Source organism: Clarias gariepinus, chromosome 8, assembly GCF_024256425.1.
Source record: "Clarias gariepinus isolate MV-2021 ecotype Netherlands chromosome 8, CGAR_prim_01v2, whole genome shotgun sequence".
NCBI classification, from domain to species: Eukaryota; Metazoa; Chordata; class Actinopteri; order Siluriformes; family Clariidae; genus Clarias; species Clarias gariepinus.
This window is the reverse complement of record NC_071107.1, coordinates 24,900,001-24,925,122: the sequence shown is the minus strand read 5'-3', so window position 1 is coordinate 24,925,122 and position 25,122 is coordinate 24,900,001. Positions and strand designations below refer to the sequence as shown.

Sequence of the window (25,122 nt, the reverse complement as noted above, 5' to 3'; positions counted from 1 at the left end):
CCTGGCTAGCCCTGTAATTATATAAAATAATAATAATAAAACTTTAACTGATCAACTTGCTTATGCAAGAGGCGATGTGATTGATCACAGTAGACTGTCAAGGTGCGATCGTAGGCAGTCATAGACAAGAGGGTGCAGCCTGAGTGCCGAAGGGATCACAGCCCGACCTCGAGTGTAACAATTATAATTAGATTTTTTTATTTAACCAGCTTATTTAACCAGCTTATTTAACCAGTGTTTGCCAACACAAATTCTTTTGTGGAGCTGGTGGAGCTTAGCGACTGGCAGTTGAAAGTACAATATTTTCAAATTCTAACTAGTATTATGTAGCCAAAAGGTGAATAAAAAATAAAACAAGAAGCTGGTGGACATCCTCTAAATCTTTATATGTCCTATTATTCTGCTTTAGACGATCATCTCTGCTAACTTCTGTGTTCCGGGGTTTTAAATCCCAAATACTGTTAAAATGAAAATCTATCGCATTAGGGTGTACGATCACTTGTTTAACACATAGAGTAATGCTCTTAATTAGGGGTTACAGATGGATTTGCAATTCAGTGGCAATTCAGAATGACCTAGAAGCAATTATTAAATACATAGTAAGTGTTGTTTAAAATGGGTTTTCTTGCTAAAAGTGCTTCTGTGACTAGTTTTGAATGTGTGTTTTGGGTTGTTGTCTGCTTTTCCTTCACTGATCCGTTCTCACCTACACTGCAACCGGCATTTAGTCTAATTAACTATTGTACAACACCTGGGACACTCCTGGAAAGCCTCTTGTCCAATCCGATTGCTCGGGTTAAACTAATTGTTGCATAAATGCTGAAACAATCTAAAACAAAGTACGGTTTGATCTGGCAAAACAATATGAATAACTCGAGCTGTTAAGATGCTGTTTTGGGAATAACTTTAGCAAATTGTAAAAAGCTGCTATAAGGCTAGGCAAAGGTGAGAAATTATATTTTATAAGTTTAGCCTCCACAATAGCCTGGCACTCCAGCCAAGGTTTACATCTTACCCCCTTGTGCCTTAAATTCCTTAGGATAGGCTCAAGCCCCTGTGACCTTACACAGGATAAGCATAATGGATTAAACAGAGCAACTTGTTGTATGATATACTTATTGTGCTTCAGCATTTGGCCCTTTTTTTAGGGGATTTCTACACTTTTATGTATGGCTTCTGCTCTGCTTGCTTGTACATGTACATGTACAATATCTATCTATATCTATAGCATGGTTTTGCACATATACACTCCATGTATGTTTAGGGCATGTTTCATCCCTCAGCCCAGCAGGAGACACTGTACTCATTTGAGGCATGTAATTTCAACCCATGGGCATTAAATGGAGCTAATACTGTAACCTCTATCCTCATTGAGCATCTTATACTCATCCGTTCATCCCTCTATCACTTTCCTTATCCTAATCCTCCCCTTTCTGTCAGCTGTGCAACATCCATCTCTGTCTCTCTGCCTTCAGTGCAGGTCTCCTGTCAGCTTATTGCTTAAATTTGGACTATAAACAATTGTTTATAATTGTTAAGCCGTTATAGTGTGGTAAGTGGAGACCATAGCATGACTGCATTGTTTGTGCTGTAGTGTATGTAAAATTACAGAAATGGGAAAGAATTTAAAGAACTTGGACTGTAGCAGACAGAGTGGCTCCTGCTTTGTGTTAGAGGGCTAGACACTCTTTATGTAGATTCATAAGTGGAATGTACTGTCATAGCCCTGAAGAATTGAAAGGACATGACATGTAAAACCTCATCAAAAGAAAAGGCCAAGGGATTTAGTTATTGCGTCACTCCATATTCCCCTCAAAATCCTTATTTTATCCTGTGTCAGGGATGATCAGTGAGTCGGTACATAACGCAAGTGTCTGTGGGGCAGATCATACATAGATCTTTAAAGGTATAAAAACTGACTTATTGAAACACCAAGTTCAAACAAATGCAAAGAACGGAAAATTTTTAAATACACAATTAATGGACAGGATATGAGGATAATAGTGTGCAAAAAGTTTAACTGTTTTCACCCCTTCTGCAATTTTCAAAGTTAGGGATGTCCTCATATCATGTTCATTACAGTGCCCCCGCAACTGCAAAAAAAAAAGTGGTTGATTGATGCACATGCCAAATCCACTCCACATATTTTCATCATGATATGACAGACAGTGATATGTCACATAACACTGTGTGTTATAATGACCATCTGTGCACCCAGGCTCCTGCAGTCTGTGGCGCCTCATCCTTTTGCCTCTGAGGTTTCACAGCAGGTTACCATCATCATATGTTCTAGGAGAGACAGAAAGGGAGAAGGATGGACATGACTGAAGAGTGGAATTAGGGATTGAAGCAGGAATGCTGTCATGCTAGGTGCCCTGACAGCTTGCACTGCGGTGGCTTAGCCTGATCGGGGCAGCACATTGCAGCCAGATGTGCAACAGATGAGTCCTGGAGTCAGACTCCAGCAAATGATAGGGGTCAAATATGGCTGAATTTAACCCTGATGCTGCAGTCAATCACACAGTGGGACTTGGCCAGTCTAAGGATGACAAGTGAAACCCCATAAACATGCATTAAATACATTTTAATCAAGGGTATAATTACATAAAACGATCATAAAGCTGCTTTGGAGACGAGCCAGTGACTGCTTCTTGTTCTGCGCCACATGTGGTTAAGCCCATTTGAATGAAAAGCTTTGTCATGCTCATGATCAGGGAGTTGACTTCATAAGGGAAGAGAAAAGAAATGCGTCTTTTTAGTTTCATATCTCCTAGAGGAATCTAGGAGGCAGGCATAGAGTAGTATGGCACCTGTGTGTATACACTTACAGAAAGTACTTCATTATATCTGGCCTGAATAGTAAGACGTGGCTAAACAAACAATACATGCTTTCCCTCTGTAAGCCTCTGTGTCAGTCTCCAGGTGTGCACCTTTCCTATCTGGTTCTTATCCAACACCTTCACCTCTGGACACCTGTGTGATGACAAAAATATCTCAAGAATGTTTATCTCTTGCTATATCTCCTCCTCCGTACTACATGTTAACAGACGCTGAGTAAGACATTTACTGATGTTTATATATGTTTATATGTTTTATGAAAGGCTTCCTAGCACCTGGATCTCTACCCCTCCCCCCTCCCCCCGTCTGTCTCTTTCTGTATGTGTTTGTGCTGAGAGGCTCCATTGTAAGGTCTTGCTCTCTGGGTGTCCACTCTGACGCGCCACAGTCTGAGGATCAAGTTCCTTGCGCGGCTGGACTCTGCTCTCCAGTTCCCCACTCCTGAATCCTCTGAGCACTGTGGCGTAGCGGTCACAGATCAGTGATGCGGCCATATGACAGGAAAAAAACAGCAACGCGGAGGTCTCTAAGTAACCAGATGACAGATGGCAAATTCAGGGTTTATGCCATGCTGTAGACCACAGGGAATTATAATGTTACAATGAGAGCAGATGTTTCAGAAGCTGAGCATTTAGGCTCATGTGTGGTTGTGGAGTAATTATTGGAAAGTAATTATTGGAAAGTACATTTTGGATATTTTTAAAATGATATATACAGTGAAATCTCGGATTGCGAGTAACATGGTTTGGGAGTGCAGGCCGAGCAAAGGTTTTTAATAAATTTTGACTTGAAAAACGAGGAAGTCTTGGTTTACGAGTACCGAGTATCATGTATCACGCATGCGCTTCTTGTTTAGTGATCACAACTGAGCCAATGTTTGTTCTCTCTTGTGTGTTCCGGAACTGGGTGTAGTTTTCTCTCCTGCTGGGACTTTGTGTGCGTCTCTTACTGGTATAATCAACATCCGTGCACACGTGTACTGTTTACTATAACACTGTGACCACGTGTGTATGCGTAAGACATATTTTTTTTTGCGTTTGTAAGCGCATGTGTACAGTGTAAAGCAAAAGAAAGTCTCATTAGAGTTTAAGATTAATTTTCTACCTCTCTGTTGCAACCTGTTGTTATGTTCTCGCCTTTAAGATGAGAAGGGGGAGACGGGAGGGGCTGATTTCTTCTCTCTGCTTACTTTAGATTTCAAATCAGGGTTAGTTCAACAAATATTCTAACATTCTTTTGTTAAAGCATTAGTGTTTAAAAATTTCTATTACCTTGTTTTTTTTGCACTTATTAAGATCTGCAAACACTCCATCTTTTTATTTTGTTGTGTTGTCATTTTCTGTAATTTAGTGCTCTAAATAACAATATTTTTTTGGAGTTTGGGAGAAATGCTGTCAGTATTGGATAAAACACAAGTATTAATTTTACCAAAAACACACACCTATAAAAATTTAACCCTGAGAAACTGCTCATTTTGCATTATTTTTTTTACCCAAGCTCTGTATACATAGTACATTTTGTACTTTTTTAAGCACCCAAAATCTTTAATAAATAAAACTTTATTTGGGTGATTTATTTCAATTTAATTAAGTAGCAAATAAATGTAAAAATTGTTAACCCTTGTATAGACTTTTACATCAAACCTTCTGTTATCACTTTATTTGGATATTTCAATTGGTCCTTTTACATTTTCTTAAAGATATATAAAGATACTGATAATCTATTAGTAGATTTTTGCATAAAAGTCTGTAAATCTTTTTCTGCCTGTCTGAGGAGTGTCTAAAACATCTGGTACAAATGATGTTGAAGTCATTTTGTTGCAATTTTATCAATAATAATAATAATAATAATAATTTTTTGATTTTCTTCTTATCATTCTTCTACGGAAAAGAAGAAGAAAAAAAAGAATCTGTAAACATGGATTTTTGGGCTTGTTCACCACATGGCAGTACTGCTGAGAAAATGTTTTGCTTCTGGCATCGAGGTAAAATGTATAGTCTAGTGTGGTGGAGAGAATGATGATTGTGCTGAAGCTCATCACATTCTGATCTGCTGATGAGCTGGACAGCTTTCTTGTGCCGTTGTGTGACGTACTGGAATTCTGAGAAAGGGATTTCTTTCTGAACATTTCTAAAACAGAAAAAACTCTATTCTGAGAGTGATTTAAATGCCATCTTGATTGCTATTGTCTTGATTGTTGCAAGGACATCTGGAAATGAATAAAGAGCGATTGACGTTCTGAGGTAATGAGCAAAAGGCAGTGAGATCAAAATCCCAACTCTTCAGTGCTTAGAACTGTCAGGTGAAGTAAGGCAGTTCTAAAAGCATCGCCCAGTAGAAGCATGGACCGCCGTAGATATGATTTACTGTACTAGCTGCAGGGGGTGATGCTCTGAGCAGACTCTTTTCATTGATTCTCCTCAATGGAAAAAAAAAGTTGAGAGAGAAATTCCTTTTTCACCCTCTGTAACTGTTAGTAATGTGTTGTGCTCAGGTTTTTTTTTTTTAATACAAGTAAAAGCTCCTTTAACTGATAACTTAATGTCATTTCTGGCTTAGTAGTTTGAAACCTTAAGGTAAATGTTTGTGCTTGTGTCAGATGGAGGAGCTATGCTAATGTTAAGCACATAAAAGTCAAATTGCTAAACATAATGTCATAGTTTATGCCTAGTTTGTTGTGTTGTGCCTTGTTTATCAAGCTCTGTGAGAATCACACAAACAAACAGACTTCTGCTGATTGTACCGTTACTTAATAACCTCAATTACTGCTTATCTGAACTGTTCATTTAACGCCATTAGGAACTGTAGATATGAGCCTGAGTTTTTAATTAACACATTAAGGGTCTTCTAACTTACATACTATGACATCTGTTTGTTCTGTGGAGCCCATGTAAACCACGGCCCACCTGATCTAATCACTAGTGAGGGGATCCACCACAGTTCTATGCATTTATGTCCTATTTGCACAGCTCAAATAAGAAAATCCATTAATCCTTTGAAAATGATGCTGAAGGTAAAAAGCCTGTTGTTTCTGTGCATGTAACAACCCATACTAACAGAGAGTCTTTGGCTGTTCTTTAACACAGATTCTCTTGTATCGCTCATGTCTGTCACGAGTTCTGCATGAGTTTATATGTGAGGCGATGAAGTTAAAACTTAACAACTCACCGAAGCGTTATAACTGGTGCCACTTCATTAAATGCCAATAATTATTGGGTTCCTTGAATTAATAAAGCTTATATAATTACACACATTGGTAATGCATTTAAAAAATCTTATGCTCCAATACCGACGATTTTCATTAAACGGTATTTTTACATATTCACAGTGAGAATGAATTTAAATTCCGCACTCCACAGAGTGAATGATGTCCCAGCCAGTGTGAAATAAAAGAATGAGGCACAGATTAAAAAGCTATAATTCTACAATAAATAAATATTGCAGCTCGATTTATGGCTCAATTAATTTCTCTTGTCAGGTGCCGAATTTCACTTGATATTAAATGTGTTTGAGGAATTTACATTCCACAGTGAATGCCAAAGCATACTTATGGGTTCTTGTGTGCCACATTCAGGAAAACAAAATAAACCCATGGAAAACTATGAAAGGGAAACAAAAAAACAAATTAACAAACTTTTTAAAAACCTTTAGTTTCAGTTCAAAAACCACAGCCACATGTGTACCACCTCAGCAAGAAATTACGTACAAAGACAAATAAATCAATTGCCACTGAAATGCCTTGGTAGAAACATGAAAAAAATAAAATCCCTTAAAAAATAGCTACTTTAAAATCCCTACTGTTTTCTCCAGTTTCACATTTATAGTCTACTAGTAAACCTCCCACCACTAGCTGACCTCTAAAACAATACATTTACAAAGCGTGATTTTTTTTGTGATCTCTCACTAGACTAAGGTGGATGAGTGTGCGAAAGTGTGATAGACCAGCACAAGGCTTTGTTTTGAAAGAATATGAATGAATAATAATAATAATAATATAATTTTCTTACTTTGCTGTCACATTTTAGCACTGTGTTTATGTGTAAAACTTGCAAAGATGTAAAAAAAGGATGGAGGAACTGATATTAAATGTATTTAGAAACTGAGACAGCCTCTGAACTGAATGTATAACTTTAAAACAGGGGGGCTTATTGATGACTGGGTGCTCATCTGTGTTCACGATATGTCTCACTTTGTCTTTGATTTTTTTTCTTTGAAATGTAAGATAATTTTAACAATCTTTAATTCAATGTTTTCATTTGTAATCATTGTTCTAATTTGTGTGTGTGTGTGTGTGTGTGTGTGTGTGTGTGTGTGTGTGTGTAACAGTGTAAATTAATTAATAGTCTCCTTATTAATACTAGGAAGAGGCTACAGGACTTTGGATAGGCTATGAGATATCAGTTTGGATATGTGAAAACATACTCAAACCGATGCCTTCTTGACTTCCTATGTCTGTGTCATTCAGGCTCAAAAGCAGAAATATTATGCTTCTATATTAAAGCAGAAATACTATTCTATAGACGCTTCATTTTGTATAAATACAAAATTTACAGTTATGGTTAAATAAACCATTTAAAATATTGTAAATTGGATTGAAGATGGTAAAGTGCACTTTTATTTCTAGACATCATGCCCAAGTAAAATCAGTAGGTGAAAGAATAGACTCTTATAGAGACTAAAAATTAATAAATTGTAATAACTGGATTTAAATTACACTGACATCTCATTTACAAATTAATTCCTAAGCCCATTCCTTTGTTCTGGCACCCAGTCCTTGCAGTTAATGAAGTAAGAACCATCTTTTACTATTCCTGTTCCTTAGGATCATTTAGTTGAATTTTTGTATGAAACATGGAACACTGAACAAACAAACAAACAAACAAACCATGGATCATGGATCAAAACATATTTAAAGTAAGAGCAGAATTTCCACTTAAAATAAATATATAAAATGTATATTGATTAATTAAACAAAAAAAAAAAACACTCATACAGTAAATTGTCAAAACTTGCATATTTGCTTAAGTGTAAATCTTTTAAAATGGAAATAATTATATGTAACTTTTTTAATGTATTAATTAGTAAACTTATTTTCTAGATCTTTGTTTAATATTTTCTGATTACACTCTGTTACTCCGAGAGAGAGAGAGAGAGAGAGAGAGAGTTAAGTAAAGGTCAGGAATGCACATTTTCTACAGAAACAATGCAAGTTGCAACTAGTAATATTAAAATGGCCAAATGACTGATGTGGGCTAATAGTTGTCAAAACATACCATTTTGCTTTGATAGAATCCATACTTTAGACATTTTTGTGCACTTGCTTGAATGCTGTCCATGCGGATTGCTGCAACGTTTAAATCCAGTCAACTATTCTTTTTTTATTACAAACCTTTAATGTAGCTACTTATTAAACATATTAGTTGAGTTAGGTGCAGTGGATAAGTTTGGAGACTGGGACCGGTTAGAAGTGCAGAAGGGCTGAGTCTGGACACACATTGTTCCAAACTGGCACTCTGGGGACTCACCTAACACTGATCAGCCAACTTCAACTCAGTTCCACGTAGTCTATAAATAAAAGATGGATACGTATTCGGTTAGATGTGTAGCCTAAAGCCCCCAAACCTTGCAGTCACCTCGTGCGTTTGCACCTTGCTGATTGACGTGTCTTGACTGAGTGCCTCTGGCTGAGGCGCATTCTTACAGTAATGAAGTGAACCCCCTGCGCTGCTAATGAATGGGTACGGAGCGCTCACCTACAGCGCCTAATTAACGCCCTCGGAGCAAAGAATGGAAACGGATTAAACCCCACCACAACCACCACCGCCCCTCCCCATGCGCAGGCGTTAACCAAACACAAAGGCATCGACTGACTCAGTCTGTAGATCCTCAGCCACATAATCCCGCAGTCTCTCCCAGAAATGAATTGACGTGGTAAACGCGTGGGGCTGCGTGTAAATGGCGACCCGAGGCTGCGCACACAGCTTTAGGACTGCACAGGTTTATTGCATTGTTTTCAGCCCTCCTCCTTCCTTAAACCGGATTAATGCATCTTGGGTTTCCTGCGGTGTGTTACTGTCTGAGCCCTGAGCTGAGCAGTGCTAATGGAGGAGGACATCGGAAATATTAACCGAGACTTACCCTTTTATTTTCCTTTTCAAAGGGGAATTATTATAAGTGGGTGTTGCTTGTTGCCTAAGCGACCAGTTAAAGGGTGGATACAGTCCTAATCTGTGCGTGAATTGTTTTAGGTGAATAATAGTTTGATGTTAACTCCCTGCCGCAGGGTGTATAATGAGGAAAACATGGGTTTTAAAGTTAGCTTGAGTATTGTACATTAAAAAACACGGACTTAAACAACACTCATAAACTAGCACTTATTTATTGCCAAATAATCTAAAAGACTGAAATCTACAGATCATTTTGTGTCATGTAATTACGCCTAATCTGTCATTAGTTGTGTGATAGATTATCTGGTCTACACGTTACTCGTATATAGTAGGCTAAGGAATGAAACATGATTAGTCCTATAAAGCTTTCTTGGAGGTAATAACAACACTGCATAATTAATTATGCACATAGTTCCATTAGCAAAACTAACATTCACACACATGGTTGTTCACATATCTAAAAAAAAAATAATAAAATAAAAACCATAAAAGAAAATTAGTTCCAAACATTAACCTATTACTAACCTACTACTGCTAATAATAATAATAATAATAATAATAATTATTATTATTATTATTATTATTATTGTGCCCAGAATATGGAGCTGATCTAAATCCCTCACCCCTTCTTCCTATAGGATATGCAAATATATACGTATATTTCACACACGCTTTTCTGTCACTTCAGAAGACACCTTTATAAAAAGATTGAAATCTTAACAATTTTCGAATGCAAAAAAAAAAAAACGAAATAAAATATATGCTATACTATGCTACAATATAATATATGTTTTCGAAGTAATGCTGCTAGGTTAAACTATAACTGCATGACAAATTGTGAGCAACAGACATTTTCTGAGCTGCCGAATTTTCAACGTCTCGTCTGAACTACCATCAGTTATGTGAGTGATGCTAATGGAGGTTATAAATAATAGCAGGGCCATGTGCCACCCCGCTGACCGGCGGCCGCTGTGCTCCGTTTCCCTCCTCGCTGCTTTGGGTAATTAGTCGCTAACAGCGCAGTAATGCGGGGCTGATGGATGGCCGCGTCACTGCTCTTCAGTCCTGACTCCTCTGTTATAGCGCCTCTCTAACTCCTCATTATATACACACACACACACACAGAAACCATGCGCACACAGGACTGTAGGAGGGAAAGTGCTCTTATCCAGACACATTTCAAGAGATCTATCTATCTATCTATCTATCTATCTATCATACAGTTATAAAGTTATTTATGCTCTAGCAAAAAAATAAATATCGGAATAAAAATCGGAAGCATACAAATGCTATTATTCCATTATTTCTCTCTCTCTCTCTCTCTCTCTCTCTCTCTCTCTCTCTCTGCCTTGTCTGTTTTTAATTTAGACTTTCACTTCTCCGACCCCAGAGACATAATTATACACATTTTTCCCTTTTCTTTCCAAACGGCAAAAAAAGCCTCACAAAACTTCAGTCCAAAACGGAATGAACTATTAATTTAGACTAGCAGACCTGGCCCTAATGCAGTCCAAGGATCAGTCGGGGAAAAATGACTTTGGGGAGCTGGGTATATCACAGGTCAATCACAGTGATTGTTTTAATAGAGCAATTCAGAGATGCTATTAAAATGCTATCAAATACCACTATAGTGAGCTTGGGGTATACATGTAAAACGTGAAATCATCTCTCAGTTGAGGCATAAAACAAAAGTAGGCTAAAAGTGTGGAACAGCCAAAGACTTATCACCTTCATTGACTGATGAGTGTGTGTGTGTGTGTATTTAAGCCACTTCTTAAACCAAGTACCAGGGCTCGTTTTAGAAATCTGGGGATCCGCCCCCTCGCTCTGGCGTTGCTTGGCTGGAAGGCAGAAATGCACACTGGGAAGCGTAGTTCGGCGGGGTTACTCTCTATAAATGGTCTTATTGGCGTGCAAACAGCGGGCAAAACTACAGCGTTCGGCGCGAGCCGGAGTCAGCTGTCAGTCACGCTGACGTCATGTGTGTTTGGGTCGCACCTCGGCGCGCGGGCTTGCCGTTAGCTGGATGGACGCGTGAGGGGAGACCCTCGATGCTGCGGGGTCTCGAGCGCGCGCCGACGAGCCAAGTGTCACAGCGATCAGTCCTAAAATGGGGTGGATCTTAAATCATAACTGCGAGATGGAGACGTGAGCGCGTATATAGCCTGCGCACGGTATCACCCGCGAATGCAGAGAGCCGCGTCTTAGTGTTTCTGTTCCCTTTTCATATCTACACAATTGAGCACCGAGCGGCGAGGCTGCCTCGAGCTGCGAGGCTGCTAGGCGGAGGCAAGCCGAGCTATTTTCTGCTCGTCATAATAATCACGAACAAGATGAAGCGGCGGAAAACGGTGCTGGCGGCGGCGTTTTGCTTCTCCTTTTGTCTCGGCACGCTGATGAACGTGCTGTTTGTGCCCGGCTTCGAGCCGCACCAAAGCCACGCCGCGGCACGACAGCGCTCGTTCACAGAAACGCGTCCGCCTCCGCTTCACCTCGGAGAGCACTTTGCGTCTGTAACCGCACCGATCCCGGAGTCCAGCAGCGCTGCCGCACTCGGCGATCTGCGCTTACAGATACGAGGCAGACTCGGAGAGGTGCTCCGGTACCAGACTGGGGACGAAGACGACGCCGCTCGCCCGCTCGAACGCAGACGGCTGATGGATCTCGAGCGCGCGGAGAGAACCGAGCACGCGGATCAGGCGCGCGGTAACGCGGCCGGGCGGCGGGCTGATGCACGCGTGTCAGGCGGGGCGCTCGGGTGCGCGGCACTGCAGAGAGCCAGCAGTGTGCAGTTTGTGGGCTCGGGCTACACCAAAGCTGTGTACCGAGCGGAGCTGAACGCCAGCTTCTCCGTGGCTCTCAAATCCGTGGATCTCAACGGTCACGACATGGAGAGCTGCGTGAAAAGGTACAGCTCAGCTGAGGACTGTTACAGACTCGCTTCGTTCAAGATCATCAAGGAGATGACACTGATGGAGAGGCTGCAGCATCCCAACATCCTTAAGGTAATCTTCCTTAAAAACAACAACAATACACAGCTCATAAACAACCAGATAACCCCAGCTGACTTAAATCTGATTAAATATTTTATTCAGTTAAAGAAAACCAAAAGTTGCATTTTTTTTGTATTAATATAATCGATTAAATCATAGCATTTTTTATTCAAATAACCAATTTAGGCGGCGTTAATTGCGTTATAAATCACTTAGTTTTCAGCTCTTTTCCTGAATAAGCATCGGAGGTGTGAATGTTTACGCACCGCGCGAGAAAATGAGTACACAGGTTTACTCTAACACTTCAGCTAAATGTGTGTATTCAGCTCCTGTGGATAATACACAATGCCATTTGCTTATTTATTAGCATTTGAGCTGAGGGTGAGGCTTCTTTGGACTGGTTTGGTGATGAAATGGTTTCCTTGAGCACATATTTGGAGACATTTAGGCCTTTGAAATAACAAGAGGGTTATCACAAAAATTCAGCTTTAGTTATTTGTAATCTAGTGAACACTAAGGAGTTTAGTAGGTTGTTTTAAACTGTTCAGTGATGTGACATTCTTTGTTTTATCACATATCCTACACGCACACATCTGGAACGCCTGGAATAGATCTAGTAGCATTTTTCCCCCAGTCACATCGAAGGCCAATATCGCTGTTACGATTAATATCAGTCGTTCCTCCTAACTGAAAGAACTGGACGCACAGGTTTGGCCGCAGACCGTTGAGCTGGTGGTCTGAATGTTTTTGTTCCTCGCTTTATCCCACTGTGTGTTTTGGATACTGATTTGGCTTTGGGGCAGTGAGGCGTTTCGTTTCTCGGTAAAAGTTAATTACGGAACCTTAAACAAAATGTGATTAAGTTGCAGCGGGTGTGCGTGTTTTTCACGCATGCGCTAACCGCAAAGGTGAAAGCCTGTGCCAAATTCAATCCTACAAGAATGATTCGCACACAAATCATCAGCGGATAAATTAATGCAGCACGAAATTAGTTCATTCAACACCGGGGATTTTTTTTTCTGAAGGTGCACAGACTGGCAGAGTTTAAAGTTCTGCGCCTTGTCGCCTCAGCACGAGCAGGAAATCCCCAGACAAAAGAAAGTCCAGCTTAATTAAAATAGGTTTTCAACTGCAGAGTTAGGAACAGCTGCTCATAAAGATTTATACAACTTTTTGCACTGCAAAAAAATCGATTAGACATTTTCAGACTTTTTGTTTGTATACATTTGCCTTTTCCATCAAATCAGTTTAGATTCACAATGATGAAGTTCAGGCACATGATTTACATGCTCCTGTTTGGCACACTATTCTTCTTAATGACATATTAAAATCAGCAACTAGTGTAAAAAAAAAACTCAAATCTTTGAATTATTTACATAAATTTAAAAGCGTCTCTGTATGTCCTGCTTTTGTTTTAATGGCAGCGCATGCTCAAGCTGGCATGAACTCCAGAAGTTCAGTGTGCAAAGTCTTATAATCCATTTTAAAACAAATCATCAGAGTGTCATGTGAGCACATACACTGGAAGAGATTAGACACAAGGAAAATCGAATCTTTTGTACAAAGCAGTGAACATGGTCCAAATCACATATTTGCTTCGATTTGAATAAGAATCCAGAAATAGCACATAATCTAGAATTTTTAATATTCAAGATATTTTTTTTTGTTCTAAATATTTTTAAATGTTTATTTCCTATTTAAATTATGAGAGGAAGAATGTCATATTGTGTGAGATATGTTTCTAAAAGACAAAGTCCAGCGATTCATATTGGCTAAATATATGCACTATATACACTAAACAATTTTTCTGATAACATTTTCTGCTTGTCAACTGCAGCCAAAAGAGGCAAAATTACCTGCATTGACCGAACATGTTAACATGCTAAATTTACTTTTACAGTCTAGAATTAACACCTAGTGTAGAATTAACACCTACGGTGTAGAATTAACGCCTCTGCTAACTGATTCAACGCCTACAGTGCTAAATTGACACCTCTGTTAAGTCAATTAACTCTTGTGGTTTAAAATATGCTTTAAAGCTGAACTACACCCCAGAATAGCAAATTCAGCAGTTTGGATTTTGCTGTGTTTTAGTGTTTTTAATTTATTTATTTGGGGTCATGACACAAATATCTGTATTATAAATAAGGTGTGGTGAGTATTAGTAATAGTCTTAAGCTCTGTTCGTGCCACAGGCTATATTCCTTTCTTTGAATTTGTTTTTAACGGATATGCACTGTTTATAGCTTTACATTTGTTTTGTAACCCAAGGGTTTTGTTTGAATTGATAATGATTACATGGATAAGACATGCTTTTAGCTGAAATGTTAACTGTTAGTCACACTTTCTTTGTTTCCTTTTTTTTCAAGATGTGGATGAACCAGTTGAATGTGGAATGGTTTAGTCAACTGTAACTCTTTTGTTCCTGGCTGTTTGTGATCGGTTAATAAATATCATGTTTCCAAAATGGTATTTTATTCATTAGATTTGGAGTGAGACTGTAAAACATTTTAGAAACTTTACAACATGCTTCAACATTTGCTTATTTTGTCTGAGATAGTCCTTATGTCTCCGTTAATCACACACTGGCACACATTCAGTGGCAGAACTATTGCAAATTATTGACTAGCAAACCGGAATGCATCCAAGCAATAAACTGTTAGATTTATCTTCAGTAAGTGCTCATGCTGAATTCCGTGCCACGTCTCTGCGCTGCAACTGTGTGCTTCTGAGCAGAGCAGCGCCTGTGGCTGCTGACACATCAGCTAAATACGCCAGAAATCTTTTTTTAATAACATAATAAAAATCATAAGCATTTGATTTAAGAGACACCTTCATAATATAGTATAAGGATTAAGATTAAAGTATTATCATCTATATTTAAGTATTAAAGTACAGCACTGGATTTATGTTTCCTGAGCTAAAGCCTAACCTCACCAATCTAAGGCTCAAAGTGTTGCTTTTCGTTTTCTTTGGCAGGAGCATGTTAGACAGAATTTTGCAGTCCGAAAGGTCAGAGGTGAGATCTGATATGATGGCTTGATTAAAACCAGGCCGGGGTTCAGTAGGAGTGCACAGACCGTGGTTCTGCTCTGAACCGGACTTTGTCTTTGTATGAAATGGTTAGAACAAAGTATCCTGGGGTCTACATCTCTAATGCACATCCTGAAGTAAATCATCCTGTGAGTTTTCTGCTTCTGGAAGTGTACACCTGATGTATAAATAGGTTTATGTAGCACTGGAAGAACTGGTGTGTGTTGCATGCATGGGGTGGGGGCTGGGGGTTAATGTGGATAGTAATCGGGGGTGATTACGCCTCTGGCAAAGCTGAGTGACTCTCGTGCCCTCTGCCATGTTTGTGGGAGTGTGAACAAGACGGATCGGTGATGGAGATAATGCTAGAGGCAGGCTGAGTGTGCTCGGAGAAACTTTATGTGCGTCGGGTCTCTCGCCCTGAGAGACAGGTAATCATTAAGCAGCTAGTGTTAATGTGAAAGCTAGATGTCCTGTACACAGAGACCCCCAGGGTTGTTTTCTGCAGGGAGAAGGACGTGAGAGGGGCCAAAGCCTCAGCCCGAGCTCTCTCTGTAATTAAACACGGGTTAACACTTTAACCTCTCACTTCCACAGGAAGGAAGTTTAAAAAAAGAGAAAAGCCAAAAAAATTCCAGACATAGTGTGATTTGTATTGTACTTCTATGTATTTTTCTACACTAAAATTGATCACAGGCACAAAGTATAGATTTCCATTCATTTCTGCAGTGTTTGCTTGGGTAACAAACTGAGCAGTGCTCTGGCACAGGGATTTAATAAAAAAAATATTAATGTAATTCTCAGTTATATTAAAATGTAATGGTTATGATATTAATAATAATTGTAATAATTCTACCTGTAAGGTGTCTTAGAAAAAAAAACTTTAATTGAATTAATGATTGTTAAAGTAAGTAAGTATTTCTTTATTTTGCCGTTATAAAGTCATTGCTTCTATTACTATATTACATGTCTTTGCCTTGATGCCAAAACTGAAAAAATTAAGATCTGGCCACCAAATTTTTGTCCAAATTTAAATGAATCCTTTATTATGGAAAAACACAGCTGATGTTAAAAACATTTGGTCATATTTCAATTATATGAAAACTATATGTTAAAACTGTGTATAAAAATTGAATGATATACAATTGGCACCAATAAAAGACAGAAAGCTCCCCGACTGCTTAATCTAAGTTTAACTGCTGTACATGATACTCCATCATCTATGTAATCAGAATCAATGCTTTTTTTAAAGAAAAAAACTCACTTTTTCTTAATGTTTTAAAAACAGTTCTTTAAAAATCTAAGACCTTATTTCTTTCACAAGTATTGTTACTTCACATTGCAGATCAAACAGGATTTAAAAAAAATCGGATCTGTATATACCTAGTAGCATCCACTCATTACAGCCGTTCATCATTACGTCTTTATAGCATTACTCTTTGCTTAGTTTGATCCTCACAGATCATTGTTTATGCTGACTAGTGAAGGACAAGAAAATGTATCTAAAAACATGGCATCCAATGTGAATACACAATGTGGAATATATCTTACACACGTTACGGTATATTTTCAGCACTTAGTTTGCTTTAGGTCAGGGCCCTCTTCTCCCCTAGCCTGGCTTCATTTAGTTTTCACAGATTTTTTTTTTGCAAATGTACTGCACACTGAGTTTTGATTATCAATAATAACAATTAATAATATTAATACAAGTATGATGATGATGATTATTATTATTATTATTATTTATATTAATAATAAGAAAAATACTTGTATAATAATAATAATAATAACAATAATAATAATAATAATAATAATAATAATAATAGTGATTAATAATAACCATCATCATCATTGTCATCGTTATTTTCACCATTCTTATCATCGCAAAAACTTTACTTCCAGCTATTTAGTCATAATTAATTTTATGAAAAAAATATGGTACACTATAAATGATATTTAAGTTGCCAGTTTTAACAAAGACAAATCTCCCGACTTAAAACCCCAGAGACTCTTATTAATGTTAAAATAATCATTCCGCTATAAGCGAGATGCCCTGAGTACATCACTGTCGATAATTAAACCTCCTGGAATTCCTGAATGAAAGTGTTTACTCAGCGAGAGCTCTCCTCAGGACGGGCCTGAATTCCTGTTGGGCGTGATAGTCATGTCCAGCTCCGTGTCTTTGCGCCACACTGTTTGTTTGAGCAGACTTTCTGGCTACAGGGGTACCTCGAAGATAACGTTGATTTCTATCTCTCACTTTTTCTGCTGCACACGAGCTCTTAAAGATCCTTATTATTTTTAGCGGTTTAGTTCACAGTTCCAGATTCCAAAGAGAGAGAGAGAGAGTGTGTGTGTGTGTGTGGGGGGGGGGGGGATTGCTGTGCAAATATTTATAGGTGAAGAGATTTCATTTAGATGCTGTCATCATGACAGCTTTAGCGTTGCTGAATTTTATATTTATATTTAGTGCCGTTTCTTGAGGATTTGTCCCTAGGGAGTGCTTACTAATTAGAAAATCTTGCTGAATCTGGATGTAAAGGAGGGGCAGAGGGAAAGCATGGTGTGTTTATGCTCGTATTTAATCCTTTTGCAAGCACTTGCATGCTTAAGCAAATACGTTTTAATGATTTAAAAAGAATCTTTATTAAAAAGCACCGCAAGGCAGCGATATGTAAAGTTTAGTTTTCCAGTGAGGGAGAACTGACTCAAAGGTTTTTCCAGCAGCATCCCATCCAAATTCTGATGAAAATAGGGCACTAAATTATAACCTCACACCCAACCGCTCGCACACTCCTTCTCGCACATAACACGCACACATTTAACACAAGCTTGAATCTCATCCGAGCTATAATTCACCACCCACACGAGTCATGCGATTAGGATCACGTTCGCGTCTCTGAGCCTCTCTTGTTCGAGCGGACAGTTGCTCGTTCACTGACCCAGAGCCGTACACACCTGGCTACCATTGGCCTGTCCCATTACACAAACATCACCATCCTTGTGGACGTTTTGATGCGCTGCCAGTGTGCCCTCGTTAAAAAAAAAAGCGTGGCAGAGGCAGACGTGTTCGTGTTTGCACGTGCACCGAGCCTGTCAGGCCAAGTGTGTATTTACAAATTAATAAGACTACATACAGAAATGCTTTTGTACAGGCCTTAGAGTGTTGGCATACACTCTGGTTTGGTACTTTTGGCAGTGGGGTAGATAGATGCTTGTAGATACAGTTTGGCTTCACACCTTTGCTTTAGATGAAGTGAACGTCTTGTGTACTTCGTACTGTCCATGGTTTTCAGCATTAGCACTTGTACGTGAGGATGAATGCGACCACTGTATCGATTATACAGCAACAAGTCACTTTCTGGCTGCGCAGGGTGGAAAGTGAGATACAGAAGACTGGAAAAAAAAAAGAAAAACGACAAAGTTGATTTAACATGTTGCAACTTTTGCCCATTCGGTTAAATGAGGAAATGTCATAACACGTACAATGATCGTAGGTACTTTTCCAGCCTAGTGTCACACAAAATTTACGGCACGTTTAACAACCGTGAGTGTGATCATGTTTGATTTCTCCCAAATGTACTGGCGAGAAAAGCAGCAAGCTCCCACCCTGCATTTTTATAACTTTTCCTACTCTGGATTTCCTGTGCATCTGCAACTGTAAGATGCTACTTTCGCTTCTTCAGCACTAATGCATCTGGATAAAAAGAAACTTAATAATAAAATATATACGTAGAATTTTTTTAACAAGAACAAATTGCAGTAAATTCATTAAATGATTATGATTAAATGATTAAATGATATATATAACTCCTTTTTTCACTAGGATTGACATAAAAAAATATATATATATACATATAAAACTTTCCTAGGAAAATAAATATAACCCTTTTTATTTACTAGGATTGACATAAAAAAAAAATAATATATATATATATATATATATATATATATATATATATATATATATATATATACATATATATATATATATATATATGTATATATAAATTTTTTTTTTTTTTTTTTTTTTTTGTTTATGTCAATCCTAGTAAATAAAAAGGGTTATATTTATTTTCCTAGGAAAGTTTTTATGCTCACATTTCTGCTCTGTCTTCTTTTTCTATTAATCAGGGAAATCTTGCTTTTGGACTAAAAAAAACCCCAACACTTTTCAGCTTTTTTAAGTTTTCTTTACAGAATTTTAAAACACTATTTTCACCATGTAGAACAGAAATAGAGGACATTTGTTTTCTGCGTTTTCTTTCCATTTAATGTTGCTGATTTCATCCCAACAGCTAACGGTGCAAACCGGATTAGACCCGTGACCGGGCCTTTAAGGATTTTCTGAACCAAGAATGTAAATTGGTTTAAAACCAAGACTTATTTTTAGCGTGCAAAAGTAAAAGTGTCTTGTATGCTTATTAGAGTGTCCCTGGAGTGTTGCATGTCTGCTTTGGAAACAAACAAACAAACAAAAAAGGATTTTAAGGTGTATTCTCTTACAATGCTTAAAACTAGAATAATAAATTAATATTGCGTTTTAATTCACTTTTCTTAAAAAAAAAAAAAAAAAACAGATACAAAGCAGGACTGGAGAAATGCAATTGCACTTAAGGTAAACTGACAGGACAGACAGGTTGACCTTTGACCTGAGTTCAGACAAAATGGCACCATGTGGTCGAGCAGACAACCATGGGTCCTTCAAGTTATCTTCCTTACACACGACGAGTCCCAGCAGCCGAGGAGTCTGCCATATACACACACGCACACACACACACACACACGCACACACACACACACACTCACACAGACACAGTCAGTCACTAGATTGCTTCACCAGTAGGAATGCAAACAAATAAACATGAAGCAAATGTTCTTATCACACAAAGAGCCCTGGCTTCTGGTTCCGTATCCGCCTCCAGCCTGTTAGAGGTTCCAAGCTCATTCCATATTTTAATCAGCACCTGCCAGCAGTTAGCATGTCACAATACTGACAATATTTTAAAATAATATTATTTTCAAATACGCTGAACGGAAAACGAGTGAGAAATCATCATGTACCTACTTAAGTGCATGCTCTTTCATCACCACAAGCAGGGCGGTGTGACAAGGGCTTTCCACCATCTTATGCCTAGAGTGCTTTCCTTTCAAGCCACATGGCTGGCACGCCGACACACACAGCACACATCACACACACCACCCATAACTTCCCCCAGGCTAAATATGAGTGTGCCAGGCACGCCCAATCCGTGTGTGTATGTGTGTGTGTGTGTGTGTGTGTGTGTGTGTGTGTAAGGATGGCCATCGGTAAGCAAGCTCAAGATTCATGGCATTGGCACTGTCATTTTTAGCATCTCCACAATTGCATCAGATGAAAATGACGTCAGGAATCATTTGTGCGTTACTCCAGGAATAGATATTTGCAGGTGTCAGGACGTTCACAGTACAGCCTGGTGCGCGAGTAAAGCACTGCATACGCATTCTCTCCTAAAATTAGTTCAGCGCACACATGCACACGTACACTGAGAGCAGCAGAGAACGCTATGCTTTAATCCTCTAATACTTTACAAACCAGGCGACGTTAACCCTACCAGTTAGGGGAAAAAAAAAAAAGAGACAGGAAGAAGACAGGCTGTGATCTGTTAATAAAAACAGTCGGTCGTTTTCCACTTTGTAGCCAGGGACGCTGGTGGTGGTACGGGCCGGTCACATTGCCATGGGTTGTTTTTGCTTCCAGATGAAATTTCATGCTGTTTAAGTTTAACTAGCTTCTTTGGCTTAAATTGGCTAAAGAAAATGTTTCTGTAAGCAAAGTGCCAAATGCTGCAGCATGCATGCCCCGGCAGCACGCAGGGAAAAGGACATTTAGTGACGCCGCACTCCACTACACCCCTCCACCTCTACCCACTCGATTTGCAGACACCCATATGATCTGACTTCCTAATAAAATTTCCATCCCTGATAGGACCGGCTCATTGTACTTCGCTCATGCCGTTTGCTGACTCGTAAGCATGGTTCTGATTTAGTCTTATCTTCAAACTGAAACTCCACTTCACTCACCAGACGCTCACACTCAGACAAAATCTATCCGTCTGAGTAAAAACAGTGAAATTCTACACAGTGCTGTTATCTCGCCAGATTGACAGTCTAATATCGCTGCTCTCTCTCTCTCTCTCTCTCTCTCTCACCCTGTCTTCCTTCTATCTTTCTCACCCACAGCTGTATGGCTACTGCTACCAGGACAGCAACGATATCAAGGACACGGTGACAGCTATCACGGAGCTGGGCAGCCCTCTAGAGATGATCCAGTTGCTGCAGACACCCTGGGAAGAGCGGTTTCGAGTGAGTGTGTGTCTGCGTCTGTGCCATATCACACATTCCATCAAGTGTGTGTCTGCTGTAGGAGGAAGAGTGGGAGGGGATTCAGGGAACAGCTCATACTGTACATACTGAACCTCGGCAACCGGACACGCAACCAGACATGCTAAAAAAAAAAAAAAAAGACTCTGTAGGCCGATACGGCGCGTAAAGGGATGTTAAGATTGATATGCGGATCGGAGCGAGCGCCGTTACAGTAAGTTAGCCGTGTAAAGTCGAGTCTGGCAGCAGTCTGAGACGGAGATTCGGTTTCTGTGCTTTCTGCTGAGCTCAGGTCAGGGGAAGGGGCTCTGGAAGACCAGGTGATTTCCAGCATGTAGTATTCTCGCCACTTCCTTTTCCTTCTGGTGTGTGGCATAAAGATCACCCAGGTGACCCTACAGATTGCTCTCACTACTGGGTAATTTCCTATTACTTCCTGTTGCCAAGTGTCCTGGTGAGGAATGAACCGATCTATCCAGAGTAAATCTCACAGCACAATGCATGTCTCACTACAGATATTTTGTTTTGTTTTTTATCTACTATTCATGATGCATCACGTGGTATTTAATTAGCTTCATATTATATTATAAGGTGTAAATTATAGTGCATAAAATCCATGTTAGAATTTTGGGACAAGTTGTTGTAATTAGCACTCTCTTATCAACTAGCTTCCTCCTACACCACATCAGTTTGCCAGGAATCACAATTTCTATTGATTAAAGAACTCGTACTCTGGCGGGTGTATCTCTGCCTGCCTTGCAGTAGCCCAAGGTATAATTCCCAATTCCAATCCCAACCGGGGAACCTCCAGCCACAGGGGGGCACAAGTCAGTGCACGCTCCGACCGTGCTTTGCATCTGCAAGGCCATCTGTTCTTTTACAATATTTTTGATGTTGTGAAATATCCAGAACAAATCATGTTACAACAGCACAAAAAAGTTCCCTCAACAGCATGTGATGTTACTGAGAAACCACAAAAGCTCTCCATCCCCATAAAGTTCAACTCACAGCTGTGTTTAAAGCATCGCATAAACTGAAATCGTGATATGGATACCGGTTTTTGTTGGTAGCCTAGATAAATACACTGGAATACAAAATAGGACATTCAGTAATTAAATATCACAATTTAAAATGTAATTGCAAGATGTGTCGATATAATCGCAATATACTTTTTTGATCAAATCATGCTGTCGTACCTGAGATGTGAACGTTGGAAACACTTCCACAAATACTAAATAAACATATTTAATGTGATACTCCCTTCAAGTTATAAGTTACCTTTTTTATATTACTCCTGCCAACGGGTTCTATAGTAATGGAGGTCTCTAACGAGGTTGGGTTGCTAGCCTGATGCCCAACCATCCTCCTTTCACATCCAGGCATTGGGACCAGCATTGTGGGTGTGATTTTGTACGAGCATAGGGCTAAGGGCCTTGCCCAAGGGCCCAACAGTGGCAAACCAGTTGTGCCAGCTCTCAAACCCCTGATCCTTCCATCATCAACCTTTAGCCTCAGCCGTACCCAACACTGCCCCATTCAAATTACAATAGACATAATAACTTACATAGGCAGCTGGCATCATATCTGAGCTGTGTTGCTATAGAAACCTTCTGTATTAATATTAATATATGTATTAATTAATAATTGGTATTAGTAGAGACAACGTGCAGACCTGATGCACTGACATTACAGACTTATAATTACTTTACTACACTATAATTATTAACTATACTTAACTATAGTATTCTGGTCCATATTATGCAGCCCTTAATTATATAAAGAAGTAGATTCAGATTAACATGCCTTTTTACACACACACACACACACACACACACATACAAAACCTGCAGCGGAAGCCCACGGCAGGCACTTCAGCGGAGTGCGCCACACTCATCTATGTGTCATCACAGCAGTATATGACTCAGCGCAGCAATTCACACTGAGCTCAGTGTGGACTCGTCAGCCCCTCAACACTCCGATTGTTTTCCAGGTTCGAAGAACAGCTTCGCATTGCCAGACCTAATGTTTCTCGAATGAAAGGCCCTGAAACTGGACCTCTGCAACACACACTTTGCTATTCTGTAAAGTATATTTGCCAGGCTCCATTTCCTGACATTGCAGTAATAGTGACTGAATTTCCAGTAGTCTACATCGTAAACTACTTTTTTGGAGAGGAAAAAATATGGGATAAATTTCCACTTTGATTGTTGTGCATGGGGGGAAAAAAAGCAGCGCTGAATTTGTACTTTGTCATGGGCTCTTAAAATCTATTACCTCCGTGAAATATTTGTAGTGGTCTTTGTAGTAATTCTTTAAACCACAATCAGAAGTTATGGGTGCTGCGTCTTTTTAACTACAAGTTTGTTAAAAGTAATGTGTGCCAGTGATTTTAGAAAAGCAAAAAAAAAAAAAAAAAAAAAGCCAGTTAGTTATACCTTGCAAAATTAGCATCACAGAAAGGTATGATGTTATATTGTTTTTTTTCCTCGCACTATTGTCCGTATTGAGTCTCCTACAGTCTATTCATGCCATAAACATCCACCAATCGACTGTACAACTCATTCAATGTGCATTTCAATTGACTTCAGCTTGACTGAGTTGCCTAATTCCGTTCTGTTTTATAATCCTTCAGAATTTCCTTCTCTTTCCGGGAAGCACTGTGCAGCCATGTGTACACCGAACTGAAGAGAACCACCACGGCAAGGCTTTAGGAACATTTGAATTGCATATGAGGAACTAATAGGCTCTGGGGACGACGGTGAAACTGCTGACTAGCAAAAGGCTCATTTCTGTCCAGAGCCATTTCCTGTGCGCGCTGATGAAGGCTTTGAAAGCCACCGTACTCGACCACGAGCCCTAGAGAGTCAGGGTTCGACACGTGGACTTCTCAATTAAAAAGCCTGCTCTGAGTATAGAAACGTGCACACGTGATTTACATTTCTGTGCAGTCAATTAAGCGAACGCACAAGGGTTTCAAACAGCTTCCATGCTGATTTTTTTCGTTCTATAATCTCAGAATAAAATTTTTTCCAGTTCTATCAAATTTTTACATGATTCCATCAAAGCACATACACAGTTCCTGTTTCAGTGCATTCTAAGCCTGAGCATGTTAAAAGCAGTTTTTGTTTGTGATGTGTTCACAAACTCCCTTTGCCCTCAGTTGGCAGTGGGGATTTGCGGACTTGTGTGAAACATTTCTACTTCAACACCAACAGCCCCAGTCTTACTTGCCCTCGTCTGACCCCGAACATCCCTTAGCACAATAGGAGTGCTAATCACCGGGGCACTGCATATACATACGGCTGCATACACACACTGAAGTGGTACTTTGAGAGATTGTAGGGATAAGAGGTTTACGTGCACACACACGCACACACACATCGCCCATTTAAACAATAGCTACACAAAAAACTTGTGCACTGTAAAGATGTTATATGTTTAAATCATCCATGGTTTAATCTCTCTGTTATAATGTGTTGCACAGATTTGCCTAAGTCTGGCACGTCTGCTGCACTACCTGGCGCACTCGCCGCTCGGCTCGCTCACGTTGCTGGACTTCAGGCCCAGGCAGTTTGTACTGGTGGATGGAGAGCTAAAGGTGACCGACCTCGACGACGCCAGTGTGGAGGACACACCATGCTCAGCCTCTTCACCCTCTGACTGCCTCCTCGAATTCCCTGCGCGCAACTTTACCCTCCCGTGCAGCAACGGCTTCTGCCAGGGTATTA

At 39.5% G+C, this 25,122-nt stretch overlaps 1 protein-coding gene across 2 annotated transcripts in view; it reads left to right on the top strand.

The window, feature by feature from the left end:
* The first annotated feature begins 10,993 nt into the window (after window positions 1-10,993).
* pkdcca (protein kinase domain containing, cytoplasmic a) overlaps window positions 10,994-25,122 on the top strand; it is a 23,246-nt gene continuing 9,117 nt past the window's right edge. The window contains exons 1-3 of one of the 2 annotated variants that reach the window (XM_053503009.1): window positions 10,994-12,010; window positions 21,254-21,376; window positions 24,879-25,122. The exon at window positions 24,879-25,122 is cut by the window's right edge and continues 31 nt beyond it. In XM_053503009.1, the coding sequence (XP_053358984.1) occupies window positions 11,339-12,010; window positions 21,254-21,376; window positions 24,879-25,122 (1,039 nt within the window). In that variant the 5' untranslated portion in view covers window positions 10,994-11,338. The remainder of the gene's footprint in view (window positions 12,011-21,253; window positions 21,377-24,878) is intronic. The other variant, XM_053503010.1, reaches the window with a different exon arrangement.